At 45.6% G+C, this 12386-nt stretch overlaps 1 protein-coding gene across 6 annotated transcripts in view; it reads right to left on the bottom strand.

Moving 5' to 3' along the window:
• The window catches only part of GSK3B (glycogen synthase kinase 3 beta), a 194052-nt gene that overhangs the window by 76165 nt on the left and 105501 nt on the right, over nt 1–12386 (bottom strand). For all 6 annotated transcript variants that reach the window (XM_034411141.3, XM_034411143.3, XM_034411139.3 and 3 more), the window contains one exon: nt 5301–5431. In XM_034411141.3, coding sequence (XP_034267032.1) covers nt 5301–5431 — 131 coding nt within the window. The remainder of the gene's footprint in view (nt 1–5300; nt 5432–12386) is intronic.

The raw sequence follows: 12386 nt of genomic DNA, 5'->3' as shown, positions 1-12386 counted from the left end.
TAGCTCTGACACTCTCCTGGCCAAGGTGATAGCCAAGAGAAATGTCACCTTGAAGGATAGGCTGAGAGGCACCGCGTCCAAAGGTTCAAAGGGAGCCTCGTTAAGGCTCGCAACACCAAGGTAAGATCCCAGGTTGGGTAGTGGTGCACTGTGGGCGGGCACAGGTTTGTGGCGCCATGTAGGAAGCCCTTGATGAGCAGGTGATGTGCTAGCGTCTGGTATGGTGTGCACCTGATGACTGTTGATAGGGCTGCCTCCTCAGTGTCACGGGGGCCAGTCTCTTGTCCAGCCCAGACTGCAGGAATTCCAGGACGTCCTGGACCCCTGCTGTTGTCGGGTCCACATGGTGTTTTGCGCTCCACCGACAGAATGCCCGCCATGAAGCTTCGTAGATGCGGGTCATTGAAGGACGTCTGGCCGCCTGAATGGTGCTGGCGACCTTGTCTGACACCTTGTCCTTCCTCAGGATGATCCGCTCAAATGCCAGACGGTCAATTGAAGCCACTGGGGCTCTGGATGACTGACCTCCCCCTGGCACAGTACGACCTGGTGTGGTGGAATCACCCACAGTTCGTTCACTGAGAGCGCCACTAGGTCGGCGTACCACTTTCGATGAGGCCAGTTGGGCGCCACTAATAGAAGGGAGGCCCTCTCCGCCAGTAACTTCTGAATGAGGCGCGGTAGAAGTGGAATCGGTGGGAATGCGTATAGAAGGCCTCTGGGCCAATCGCACCGAAGTGCATCGTGATCTTCCGCTTGAGGCATTGGGTAGCGAGACACGAACCGAGGTAACTGCGCGTTGGCTGGAGTTGCGAACAGATCTACTACTGGCATGCCGAACCTTGTGGCCAGTTCCCGGAACAGTCGGGGTGCAGTTGCCACTCCGCCGGGTCTATCAGTTCTCTGCTGAGCCAGTCTGCTCTGACATTGGTCAACCCTGAGATGTGGTCCGCCTTGATCGAGAGGAGGTGTGTTTCCGCCCAGCTGAATAGGGCTTCGGACTCGTACATCACGTGACCTCGTGCCCCCCCCCTCTGTTCACATGCGCCTTGGCTGATATGTTGTCTGTCAGCACCAGGACATGGTGGCCTTGAACTGCTGTTTGAAACTGCTGAAGAGCCAGTCTGATCGCCCGGAGTTCCAGGAGATTGATGCTGCTGTGCCTTTCGCTCGGTGACCACTGGCCCTGAGCCACTAGGTTGCAAAGGTGTGCTCCCCACCCTTGCAGGCTTGCATCTGTGGTGAGAGTCAATCTGGTCGGTTATAGAAATACGCTTCCCTTGAGGAGCGCCTGTGACATCCACCACTTGAGGGATAGGCAGATCTGCGGAGGGAGACGAACTTCGCGCTTCGAGCTGGCCTGGCCTGCCCGTTGAAACGGGAGCAAGAACCACTGGAGGGCTCTCGAGTGTCTGCGTGCCCACAGAACGATGCCGAAGCAGGAGACCATCTTTCCCAGGAGGCCCATAGTTGGAGGACCGGGACTCTCCCTTGTTTCAAGATCTGCTGGATTAGATCTCGAATGCTCTGGATTCTTTCTGGAGATAGGAAGACCTGGCCTTTGTTTGAGTCTATAACTGCCCCCAGGAGGAGGGCAGGGTAGTGGGTTGAAGGAGCCGGGTAGTGGGTTGCAGTTGACTTTTTTCGAAGTTGATCGTGAACCCGTGTGCCTGGAAAGCTTCCAGGACCCGCTCCATATCCCTGACTGCCTGGTTTTGCAACGATGACAAGACCAAAATGTCGTCGAGGTAGCAGAGAATTCGAACTGGGATCGCCCGCAGTGTGGCCGCCACCACCGCCACCAGCTTGGTAAACGTGCGGGGTGCTGAGGAAAGCCCGAACGGCATTGCACGGTATTGAAAATGTTGGCCTGCGTACTCGAACCTCAGGTACTGACGATGGTTCGGGTGAATGGGTACGTGAAGGTAGGCCTCTCGCAGGTCGACAGACTGGAGGAGATCCCCCTGTCTCACCCCCGCTAGGATTGAACGAAGTGAGTGCATTTTGAATTTGCGATTCTGGACCGCTTGGTTCAGCTGCTTTAGGTTTAGAATGGCCCTCCAGCCTCCAGAGTTTTTGGGTACGAGAAAAAAGCTTGAGTAGAAGCCGGAGCCCCGTTGGCTCGATGGTACTAGTTCTATGGCTTTGATTCCTAGAAGATGATCTATCTCCTGTGACATCAGGAGTGTGAGCTCCTTGGAGGCGGGGACGGTGCAGCGCGAGAAGCGATGGGGCGGCCGCCCGGAAAACTCGATAGAAAGACCTGAAGAGGTCGTGCGCTGGACCCACAAGTCCGTTGTTGATTGGGCCCATTGATGGTGGAACAGGAGGAGTCTTCTGCCTATGGGACCCGCTGCTTGTGAGTCACTTCCCTCTCCTGGCGGTTTTGAAGCCAGCTCCACGGAAGGGGCTGTTGAGTGTGAGCTTTACGGAATTTAGCGAGGCATCTGCGGTGTATTCTGTGGCTGCTATGATTTTGTTTATATCTTGATGCATCCTGGTGTCCTCTGGAGGGAGCCTTTCCTGCAATTGCCGCAGCCAGATGAGGGCCGCCCTGCTGAAGAAGGACGTTGCTGTCGCTGATCTAATGGCCCAAACTGCCGCCTGGTGAGACTTGCGAAAGGCCCACTCGGTCTTTTTGTCTTCTGCCTTGAGGCCGTCCAGGGCGTCAGTGGAAATCATCAAGGAAGAGGTTAATGCCGCTACTGGTTGGTCTACCGATGGGAGGGTTAGAAGATCCTCCATCTCCGGAGCTGAGCAGTAAAGTTTTTTATCCAAACTGCTGGGTGTCGACAAGGATGCTGGTTGCCCCCAGAGGTTCTGAATGACATCCGCGAACAATTGCGGGCAGGGGATGTAGTCTTTCTCCGGTTTGGAAGACTTGAACAGTGCATCGTGGGGCCCTGCCGACACGGTGGCAGGGGTCTCCACATCTCCGGGTACACCCAGATTAGTCATAAACTGAGCTTTATGGAGAAGGGACTTAAAGAGTGCTGGGCGGAACAGGCCTGTGAAGGCTGGGGAGTCGGGCAACAGCCCCTCATCCTCGGAAAATTCCAAATTTTCGGGTCCCTCCTCAGCCTGGTCTGAGTCATCGGTTGAATCTGCCTGGGCATGAGGCAGCTGTGCAGGTGGCTGTTGGCGGTGAAGAGAGCCCTGGCCCCCCAGCGCTTGTAATGGACCTTGAGAGGTCTGCTGTAATCCTGCAGCCAGGAAGGATGAGAACGCTGACGACAGCATAGCCTGGAAAGCCAGCTGAGAGGGTGGCATAGGTGCCTCTGGCGAGCGCAGGCCTGCCGCCGTTGGAGTAAAGGTTGCCTCTGCCGCGCGTTGCTGAGCACGTGCTAGACCGGCTCCAGACACGTCTGACATCGATAGGGAAACCCCCTTTGCGCGCAGTAGGGCATGGCCCGACCTGCTGAGGTCTGGCGTCACCGGAGATAAAGCCAATTCCGCCAGGCTTGCCATGATAGGCGTAGCTTCCCCTGAGGCCCGCATGCTTTTTGCTGGACTAGGCTCCGTGGCTGTCACGGCCAGTGCAGCCTTCTGGGGTTTGGCGTATTGGTGCTCCAGAGTCTTGTGCATCCTTGTCCTGGATGAGAGGAGCCTTGTCCACCCTGCTTTTGTAGCTGGAGCTGCCAGACTTTTTCTTTTTGGAAGACCCCGCCTCCCTGCGGGGGGGGGCTCAGCTCCAGCTCCAAGTCTGATGACAGATGGGAGTCAGACATAACTGCCACCTCCAGATGTGCCCTCCAGAAAAGGAGAATCTGCTTTGCAGGGGGTATGCAGAGCTCCTGGAATAAAGCAGCGCTCTTCCTGGTCGTGAAAGGCTGCTGCTAAAGATCACTCAAAATGGTGGCCTGAAGGTCCCCCAAAATGGCAGGCGCACATGGCACCAGGATCTTGCAGGGCTGGGGAGGCAGCGGTCTCACAATGGCGGCCTGAGGGTCCTACCAAATGCCGCGCTCAGCCCATGGCGTTCCAATCGGCCCCTGTCCCCTGGGGGCTCAAAACTGCTCCTCGCGGCGATCTATGGCTCCCCGAAGCGTTCCCCTCGCCTCCGCTCTTCCCCCGACTTACAGCTGATGGGCGCGTTGCCAGGAAGTGCCGAGAAATGCCAATTGTGAAAGCCACTTCTCTGCGCTGTTTAAACTGACGAGGCGGCTGCTGAGTGCTGAAGCGTGGGCGGGCTGGAGTCCGCTCCGCTTCCCAGCTGATGAGCGCTTCGCCGCTCTTCGCTGCTTGAAGCAGCCCGAGAAGAAAAGGATATTCAAAAATAAAGAAAAAAGCCTAAACGCTGCTTTGGAAAAGGGAAAAGGCAAAAACTTGCACGAGCTCCAAAAATCACCTCAGTGTTTGCCAGCAACTGAGTGAAGACTGGGGAATCATGGGATTTGGGGGCGTGGCTGGGCAGCAGGAAAGGGAAATTAGCTCTAACTCAGTTGTTGCCAAGCACTGAAGGATTTAACCCATTGATGGATAGTGGGAGCAGCGCACAGGAAAAGGATCTAAACTTATTCTTATGGAATGGAACAGCCTTGTAGTTTGGACTACACTCAGTATCTGAAATCTTGACTGGTCTTTCTTTGGCTTTATCTATTTATGGTTAGGAGATTTAAAATAAAGCCTTACAAGGGGAACAAATTTAACACAATAGCATCTATGAGTTCTGGCTTCTTTCTGGCATAAAAGTAATTATTTTTCTTTTTTTTTGCTGCTGGAAGATAAATTAGATAAAGAAGACTGATCACAGTTCTTCTCAGCAATTAAACAACCTTGGTTCCAGAAAAGGTGGATTTGATTGAAGAAATTCTATATAGAACATATTATGATCTCTCAAAAGGATCAGTAAAATTTATTCCAATATATATTAAAAAAAAACTTGTTCACATAAAACTTTATCATATATTGCTAATTAACATGGTCCCAAGGAATAGATAAATAAGCAAAGTTCTTTAAGATCCTGAATCCATGTCCCAATTTCTCAGCCTAATTTTCCAACTACTCCTTTGTTAAAATGAAAGATTCTAGCTTTGAACTGAAAGCATTCATAAATGAATCACAGAACTGTGAAAGAATTTTTTTCCTTCAAGCTACTCCAACTGCAGGCATAAGTAGCTATTCCCACTAACTATAAAATAAAGCAAATGGTGAAATTTAACTGTTACTCATGGTAACTGTGTCCTGTTTATCCTGTTTTGCTCCATTCCCACCATTATTAGGAATAACTACTGAGACTACAATAATTATAATTAAAATGAGAACTGGGAAATGATGAAAAGAGTCCTGAAAATATTTACCTTCCAAAATCACAAAGTTTTAGAACAGCTGTGTCAGGGTCCAACAAAAGATTCTGTGGTTTTATATCCCGATGACATATCCCAAAGGAATGGATATAGGCTAAACTTCGGAATAATTGGTACATATACAACTGTAATATAAAAAAACAAATATTATGATCAAAGCTTCCATATCAAAACACTGGCAAATAGAAAATTTTATAAGGTTTTTATAATACTTGAAACACTATCTCAATAAGCATTTTTTTTCTTCATAACATACACATTTACTCATTTTACAAAACATTTTTTCACATTTCTTTTGGCATAGAAGGTACAGTACAGGTGTTCTTCAACTACAACTTCCAGTAGGCCTCAACAAGCATGGCTAACTGTAAAGAATGCTGCATTAGGGAAATCAAAGCAGTTAGATGTATAGAAATTATCACAATGATACAAAAATATAATTTTATCTAATTTATCTAATTTATAATATAATAGCTATTTAATTAGCTTCCATCATTAATGTTTTTTTCTCACATTGGACAAAATCTATTTATGTAACACAACCCTAGTTGTAGAATATTAAGAATATATCTTATATTATTCTATATAACAGTCCTTCATATAAGTCTTCCCCTTTGGAAAAAGCTAGCTATATTTACCTGAAATGCAACCCAAAGCAACTTGGAATGTCTTATTCAGTGCAAACATAAAATGAATTATGGGTTTCCTGTTTGTTGGAATGTTTTCAAACAAAAGCTTAATAACCACTATCAAGGATAATTTAACAAGCTTGTGTATTAATACTGATCCATTCCAACTCCTCCATTCTAGGATGGATGGATGGATGAAAGGAAGGAAGGAAGGAAGTTTGATGAACGGAAGGATGATCAGCTGAAGGGTTAACACTGGGCAGTTAAAAATTAAGTGGGAACTATGCCTGGTCACATAGCAAGGGGGAGAGGTGGAAACGGAAGGCCCCTGTAAACAGTTTGGAAGTATTAGAATGTTCTGAGCACAAACAACTTTGCCTCCATAAAAATATAAATTCATGTATATAAATCACAAAGAACACTAAAAAAGAATGAATAGTTAGTAAATAGCATCAAAAACCATTAAACTGTCCAAGAAAAAAAGGCCAAACATCTTTCAACGTATCAGGATGCAATGAAGCAAGCAAGGACTGCAATAGTGGTGAGAGAAAGTTTGTGAACCATTTATGAACCATGTATATATCTGCAGGACTGCTTGTACCCTGTTGTATTAGCCTGGGCCATTAGATCTGGAATAGAGCTCATGTTGCAGGTCCCATCAGCTAGGAACCTACGTTTGATGGGTCCAGGAGATATTCCTTCTCTGCCGTGGTGCCTGATTTAACACACACACACCCCGGCAAATAAATCAGCTCCATCCCTTTTGTTATTACAAAAAACCCCTCAAGATTTGGTTATGTTATCAAGCTCATTCATAGTGAGATGGCAATCAAGTGTGAATTTGAGAAACTTGGCCCTATTTTTTAAAAAACCCCACATATTAGGGGTTACCATCAGAATCTGCTTCTTTTTGACGATTTGTAGAAGTGAATCCTATCCCTATAAGATATACCATATTTTTTGGAGTATAAGACACACCTTAGTTTTTGGGGAGGAAAATAAGAAAAAAAGCTGATTGGCAGGTGGATTGGCCTCCCGGAATACCCCCAATCAGCTGTTCCCAGAGGTGAATTTTAGCAACAGGTTCATTGGTTGTGATCTCTGTACCTTCCTCTTTTTTTTGCTTTTTTTCCTGCCTCTGAAACTTCTGAAATTCTGTTTCAGAAAAAAACTTTTTTTTCCTGCCTCTGAAAGCCTCCGAAACAGAAAAAAAGCCTCTGAATCTTTGTTTGAGGGCTTCTTTTCTGAAGCTTCATTTCTGATGCTTTTTTCAGCCTCTGAAACCTCCATTTGAGAAGCTGGGTGGGGCTACATTCAGAGTATAAGACGCACCTAGATTTTCATCCTCTTTTTGGGGGGGGGAAGGTGCATTTTATACTCTGAAAAATGCGGTAAATTCTATATTTATACTATAGAGTATAAATAACTGAAGAGAGCTCAGAAAAAGGTTTTTTTAATGTTCATAAGGCTGGAAAAGGCTATTGTGGAAAAATTAGGCCTCTATCAATCCAAAGGCAGCCACATGGTGAAGAAAATACCATTGTTACCCTTCCTAGGAATGGCTGGTCTAGCAAAAATCAGCCCAAAAGCAAGACGTACAATTCTCTGAGGGACAGCAGAGGATAATGGCAAAGGATTTGTAGATCAGTCTTACATTATCTAATGCCAGTGCTCATGAATCAACCAAAAAGAAAATCATGAACAGGAGTGATATGCTTGAAGGATAACCAAGGAAGAAACCATTGCTGACTAGAAAGCATATTGTTTCCTGTCTTGTTTGCCAAAGAGCATCTGAATAATCAACAGTCTACTAGAACAAAGTTCTCTAGATAGGTGAGACAACCATGGAATGTTCTGGCATTAATGAAAAACATGATTTTTTGGGGGGGGGAGGGGGGGAATAATGTATTCCAGAAAAGAAGTCTCTTTCAGCCAATCATCAAATGCTGTAAAGAGAAACTGCTCATAGACTTGTCCCAAAGGTGCTTTCTTTCAAACCACCAGGACCTGGATCTCCATAGTCATTTGTTTATAGTCTCATACTTCTAAAAGATGAGGCTGAGAAGCACTGCTTCCCTATGGTAGTGCCAACATTCAGGAATGGCCTTCCTACAGACATCGGCCTCATCACTTCCTATTGACTTTCAGGAAAATGCTGAAAACAGTTATTCCATTCTCTTAACTTGAGCACTAGGCCAGGGGTGTCAAACTCAATTTCATTGAGGGCCGCATCAAAGTTGTGTTTGACCTCGGGAGATGGCTAGAGTGGGAGTGACCAGCTCAACATCACTGTCGGGGGCACCTGTGGTGGCCCAAGCAAAAACAGGCTCCCGAGCTGTTTTCGGCTGCCAAGGCCTCCTGCAACCCACTGCCAGTGAAAATGGAGCTCTGTTTTCACTGGTAGAGAGCTGCAGGAGGCCCTAGCAGCTAAAAGCGGAGCTCATGAGCCCGTTTTCTCTGGCAGAAGCACCGCAGACCAGTCCTTCGCTGTTTCCAGGGCTTCCCCGCAGGCCAGATCTAAGTATCCTGCAGGCTGGATACTTGAGTTTGACACCCCTGCACTAGGCCATCCTTCTCCTTTTAATTCGTCTTGTTCTTATTCTTGTTCTCTTCATTTAAAAATGTATGCTGTTATCATTCATTTTAATGTTACCATGGATGTTTTAAATTTGCTATTCTTTATATTGCTATTCTCTATGTTTGATAAGCTGGCAAGAGTTAGTCGGGTTCCAAATAAATTAATTAATGAATTAGTCTCATCCCAAATATGAAGCATGATGGTGGGAATCCCATAGTCTGCAGTCTCCAAATCAGAATGGCTTATAATCACTGTGGGAATGGATCATTTGCAAATTCCAAAGAAGAACATCAAATTGAAGCTTAAATGAATATGAGACATGCATCCTAAACACACAAGTAATGGCATCTGCCACAGTCTTTTCTTATTTTTTTATTCTGTCAACTGCCCTTCAATAGAAGATAACCATTCAAATTTGCAAAAAGACGTATTTGCATGAAGTAGAGGTTTCTCAGCTTCTGTTTGCTTCAGGAGTCACTGAAACAAACAAATCTGATAGGATGTCTACATGTTTAATTATTTATTAATGTAATTATCTATTAATTCCTACAGATGCAACAGAGAAACACAAAGTTTCTTCAATCCAGAATATTAGGCACATTCTGTGAAATACTAACAGCAATTAATTCCAGGGTTACCATCACCAGAGTCTCACCAGCAACAACATTCTCCAATGGGTTTGATACCTATAAGGGTTTAATGAAAAGTAGTGCCACCATTTCCATAGCTTAAGTTTAAATCAGGAATTTTTAATAAAAGAAAAAGGAAAACGGAATCACTTGATTGAATGAGGGACTATAAAAATTAATAAAATAAGTAAAATCTTTGAAATGAGCTCTTTTATTGTTTGTATTTACTTCTGTACATAGTCAATACCATTTGCTACATACATCTGCCAACATTGTGAGATCCAACTTTGCAATTGTCTCTTGGATGGCTGGAGGTGTAAAGCATTGCCTTGTGTTTCCAAGCTTGCTCAATTGTTTTAAAATTGTGACTGTTGCAATGTTGTACTTTTTGTTGACAGCTAATTCAAGGAAATCCATATGAATACTTTCATCTGCATTCCTCACTCCAAAGGTAACCATGAATTTTCCTGCTGAAGCCTAAGTTTTGTTTTGTTTTACCCCCTGCAGCTTTGTGATATTCCATGCACTGATGCTTCATTTCTGGATCATAATGATGAGTTCATATTACATGTATTGTCACAATGCTATGAAGAAATTACTCACTTTCATTCTCTTGAATGAAAGAGATAGATAGGTTTCTCTGAAACAAAATCAACAAAAATTGATAGGTTTCAGTTCTTGAAACTTTCTTCTCTGCCATCAGCATTCTAAGAAACCATCTAGCACATAGTTTGCACACATTGCCTAGCTTGATAATTTAGCAGCTCTAAATGATCTGCTAACTGTCTTTAATCAGTTTTTTAACCTTTCTCATCTGAAACTCAGTGGTTATTATCACAGACTGCCCACTTGATTACAGAAACAGATTATTCACCATCTTTCCATTTTTTGACCTAATGACACAGTATTTACAACCAGTGTCCTAAACTGCATCTGTCAATGAATTTCAATTTTTGATGTGATTGGCAATCAAAAATTCACTCACATCACATTGCTTAAAACTTAATGACAGGTTTCAACTTTATAAACAATAGCCATACAATTTTTGTTCACAGGCATTTCCATCAAATGAAGTGAAAGAACTGATGTTAGTACTGCCATCTCTTGGTGACTTTTAGTACAAGCCATTAAATTTCATACAACTCTCATATAAAACAACACCATCCAACAGCATTTTAGCATGAAAGTTTAGCATCCATTCCCACAACAAAATTGAAGTAGAGGAGTGTTAAAGGGAAAAGGAAACAACATTTACTGTTTCTCTCCAGAAACAGAGCAGGAAGAGATAATGGCTGTCTGTCAAAAGTAGTCTGCTTTATGGAGTATTCTTTGAAAATAGAGGCCCAAGTTCCACAAATCTTCCAGGGGGTGAAAAGTCAATCAACCATAGTCAGCACAAATTCCAAAAAAACAAATTGCAAAATGGAAAGAAGAAAAACAAAAGAAAGGGAAACAACAAGCAATTCAAATAAAATGTTAAAGTACGTGGCTTTGAATACCCATGATGGAGGTGGAGGATATTATGCTATCAAATACGGACAGGTCTAGGACTTTTCGGCTTGAACTCTTGGCACTGCCTGTTTCTCCACCAGGGTTTCGCCTCTGTGTTATTACGCCTCGGCACTTTGGGCCACGGCCCCTCCGTCCCAGTCCCTTTGCTGCGGCCCATTCGTCGCAGTACAGTTCGTGTTGGGCTTTTGGGCGCACAGGACAGTTTGAAGTCAGCCAATTGGTGCAGGGGCTCGGGGGCTTTGGGAGTAGAGCGAGGGCTGCAGTTCAGAGGGAGGCTCTGTCAGTTCGGAGCCTCCCAAGGCGGCCGAGAGCAGCGCGGGGGAGGGATCCAGCCACAAAAGACGGGGGGAGGAGGGCTGTAGAGGTTCCCAGGGCCTCTCCCTGTGGAAGAAGGGGCTGGGAGGCGGCAAAGGTATTTCTACCCTGACTGGGGCTGCCCTAGTTAGTAGCACTTGGGGCTCTGAAACCCCCACTCCCACCCCGCCCTGCCCAGGAGCCCCTCGCCTGTCAGTTTGGAGTTTCTCGAGATGGCCAAGAGCAGCGCATGGGAAGGAGGGCTGTAGAGGATGAGGGATCCATCAGGTGGAGCTTTTGCAACAAGCTGGCGGGAATGGCTGGCCTGATCTTTTGGTTTTCCTTCTGGTTTCTGATGATCTTTTGCTTTTCCTTCTCCTGGTTTCTGAAGACCCACCTGTCCCAAGAGCCCTACTTGCTTCTAACCCCCATCCCCACCTCTTCGTTCCTTCTCTGCTTCTCCCAGGTTTCTGGGAGTGAAGTACCTGGCAAAACATATGTCTCACCTTTGATCAGAGCCTCCCCCTTCTGCCTAAGAACGTATCTCAGCTTTGATCTGTTCACACAGGGGGCCATTTGGCCCCCTGTCACACCAGGGGGCCAAATGGCCAAAGGAAAGAGATTAGGCAGATAAGGCTAATGAGGAGTATTCTATCCTTTTTGGAGGAAGATACAAATCTAATTAGGAAGCCAGGATGTTATTTTATGACGTTTCTGGCTGTATCAAAAGGAGTTACAACACTAATTCCAATCGCTTATTCTTTTCTCTTTCTCTGCTCATGGCTCTAGTCCTCCCAGAGATGTTTGGGGAAAGGAACATGAACAGAGAAAGAGAAAAGGATAAGCAATTGGAATTAGTGTTGCTCCTCACTCCTCTTCATTTCCATCTGTAAGGTCCAATAATAATACATTTAAGCTCATAAATGCCAAACAAGAAACTTAAACGGAGGCTACACTTCAGAGGTGTAACTCCTTTTGATACAGTCAGAAACGTCATAAAATAACATCCTGGCTTCCTAATTAGATTTGTGTCTTCCAACAAAAAGGATAGAATACTCCTCATTAGCCTTATCAGTCTAATCTCTTTCCTTTCTCTCTCCTCCTTCTTTTTCTTTCTCTCCCCCCCCCCACCTTCTCTTCCCGTTCGGTGTCAGGGAGGCAGGATCAGGTATAGGGGAGTTTCCACCCCTCCCCTTCCTTCTCCTAACAAGCATCTGAGGCTGTTTAGCCTTGTCCTAGTAAACTCCTTCCCTTTTCTGTGAATTTTCCTCTCTGGTAGAGGCACCAAAATAACTCAGATGATATAAGGTTTCCTGCTAGAGAAGTGGGTTGCACTAGATGATCTCTGGGGTCCCTTCCAGCCTGAATCTACGTCTAGTTATAATAACATTTGGGAACCCCACCTGATGGATCCCTTGCCCTCTACTGCCCCCTCCCT

The sequence above is a fragment of the Pantherophis guttatus genome, chromosome 2, assembly GCF_059756535.1.
Source record: "Pantherophis guttatus breed Tessera chromosome 2, ASM5975653v1, whole genome shotgun sequence".
NCBI lineage: Eukaryota > Metazoa > Chordata > Lepidosauria > Squamata > Colubridae > Pantherophis > Pantherophis guttatus.
This window is presented reverse-complemented; position numbering and strand designations above follow the sequence as displayed.